The following is a 2,221-nucleotide window of genomic DNA, read 5'->3' as shown; positions in this document are numbered from 1 at the left end:
CTTGCCCCCTCCTCCAGCTGCTGCTGACCTTGGCTTGGGGGTGGCCAGCTCCGGGAAGCATGGCTGGGGCGGCGGGGCTGTCGGTGAGCAGGAGCCACGGGGCCAGGACAGGCAGGAGGGGGAATATTTCCCTTCTGTGGGGCGGCCCCTTCTCAGGGAGCTGCGTTCAAGGTGGGCATGCTGCTGTGGTCTGTGTCCGGTCTCCATCGTACCCCTCTGCAGATGGAGGCCATACCTCTGGCTCCCGCTGTCTTGGGGCAAGCAGTGCCGTCCTGTGCTCCCCCGTCCCCCTGCGTCCACCCCCCAGCCATCAGGGGACCCCCGACTGCCTTCCCGGCCCCCTCCCGCTGCCCTTTATTGCCTGACATGCCCTTGTCTCTACCCGCAGGTGAATCGGAGCTGCTGGCCTTGTCTGCCAAAGGCCGCCTCATGACCTGCGGCTTATGCAGCCCCGAGGATGCTGACGTGGGGCTGACGCCCGCCGAGGCCGGCCGGAGGATTAAGGAGCTTCTGTCTGGGATAGGCAACACCTCGGAGAGGTAAAGGGCAGGGCTGCTCGGCTCCACGTGCTCATGCTCTTACTCGGCGAGCTGCTGGGTTTACGGGCACCAAGCTGGGGTATTGTGCGTCGGCCGTGAGGTCTGCGTCAGTAACCACTCCAACATTTACCTTTCTGGAGTGCAGGAGCCTGGCTGGGAAGCCCCCCTGCCCTCAATAGGATAAAAATAGTGTTTAAGAGCGGCCCTGCCTTCTGCCCCCTCTCCCCTGGGCGCTGCCGGCTCCGGCGCTGCGGGCGGGATGGTGTTTACAGCCTCGGCGGCAGAAGGTGGGAGAGGCAGGGTGCCAGGCGCTCCCAGACGCCCTGCCGTGCTTGCCAAGTCAGCAGTAACAGGCAGGGCAGGCGCATGCCTCCGGCCTCCACGGCCATCTGCGTGTGGGGAGGGGATGCGGCCAAGTCCCCCCCTCTTCGTTTGCAGGGGGATTCCCGGGGTCTGGCTGGCCGGAGCTGCACCTCGAGGTCGGCTCAGCTGATGGGGACCCGTGGGCAGAGCATCCCTGTAGGCAGCGTGGATCCTGGCTGCCTTGCAGAGGGAGCCGGGGAGTTCCCGGGGTGGCTCAGGGCACCAGGCTCATGCCAGGGGCTGCTTGGCTCGTCTGCTGCAGCGGCGCAGCACCCTTCATGCAGCAGCCTTTGGTACTGGCCTCCACCATGCTCCTGTCGCTGACCTGGTGTCCCAACCGCTATCCCTCCTGCTATTTCAGCGTTGACACTTTGTCCTTGCAGAGTTTCTTTCCTGAAGAAGGCGGTGGACCAGAAGAACCGAGCCCTGGCCAGCCTGAACCAGGTGATGAACGTGAGCGCGGCTCTGCTGTCCAGCCAAGAAGGCCAGAAGCCCATTGCTTGCACTGTCACTGCCAACTGGAGCTGCCTCCTGCTCCAAGATACCGTCACCATCTCCTGTCTGTTGGAGAACTGCAGCGAGTACAGCCTGGAGGAGGGCTGGACCCTCTGCGTGCAGCTCCTGGCCAGCCCCTGTGCCTTAGAGGAGGAGTCTGTGGATTCGGCCACCACCTTCACCTTCCCCATCGACCAGCTCCTCCCCGGGAACAAGAGGGAGCTGACGCTGCCCCTCGGCTCCGCTGCAGACACCAAGCTGGACCTGCCTCTGACCATCTCCTGTGCCCTCTACTACAGTTTACGGGATATTTTGGGCAGCGGCTCTGACTCCTCCGAGGCCCTGGATGACCTCCTGCCGGACGACTCGCCCATCCTCTCCCCGGACAGAGAGGGGATCTGCCTGCCCCTCAGCGAATGCACCATTGACATGCTCCAGTGCCTCCGTTTCGAGAGCAGCCCTCCGGGGCCGGACCCCCCCCCGCCGGCAGCTGCCCCCCCTGCGCCTCCAGACCCTGTGGAGACCTTCCTCAAAGTGTCCCGGGAGCAGACTGAGGCCGAGGGGGTGAAAGATAGCGAGCTGCCGCACGCCCCAGGAGAGGGAAGCCTGCCCCCCTCAGCAGCATCCATCAGGGTGTCCTCGGAGCTGCTGAAAAACGCACTGAAAACCTCCGGCTCAGGTGGGTCCCTGGAGAGGAACATCGCAGGAGCTCCTGGGGTATGTCCTTGGGGAGAGGTGCTTGCATCCCGGCGTGTGGCTGACCCAGGAGAGGTGAGGTGGCCCTGTCACAGCCAGCGCATGCAGGCTGGTGTGGCCACCAACCC

The 2,221-nt window shown here is 64.7% G+C and overlaps 1 protein-coding gene across 1 annotated transcript in view; it reads left to right on the top strand.

Moving 5' to 3' along the window:
• The window catches only part of LOC104284777 (chromosome unknown open reading frame, human C17orf70), a gene marked incomplete at its 3' end in the record, with an annotated part of 10,962 nt that overhangs the window by 6,401 nt on the left and 2,340 nt on the right, over positions 1-2,221 (top strand). The window contains exons 6-7 of the mRNA XM_009883146.1: positions 389-539; positions 1,286-2,076. Coding sequence (XP_009881448.1) covers positions 389-539; positions 1,286-2,076 — 942 coding nt within the window. The remainder of the gene's footprint in view (positions 1-388; positions 540-1,285; positions 2,077-2,221) is intronic.

This window comes from Charadrius vociferus, unplaced genomic scaffold (genome assembly GCF_000708025.1).
Source record: "Charadrius vociferus isolate BGI_N301 unplaced genomic scaffold, ASM70802v2 scaffold2704, whole genome shotgun sequence".
Taxonomy (NCBI): domain Eukaryota; kingdom Metazoa; phylum Chordata; class Aves; order Charadriiformes; family Charadriidae; genus Charadrius; species Charadrius vociferus.
This window is presented reverse-complemented; position numbering and strand designations above follow the sequence as displayed.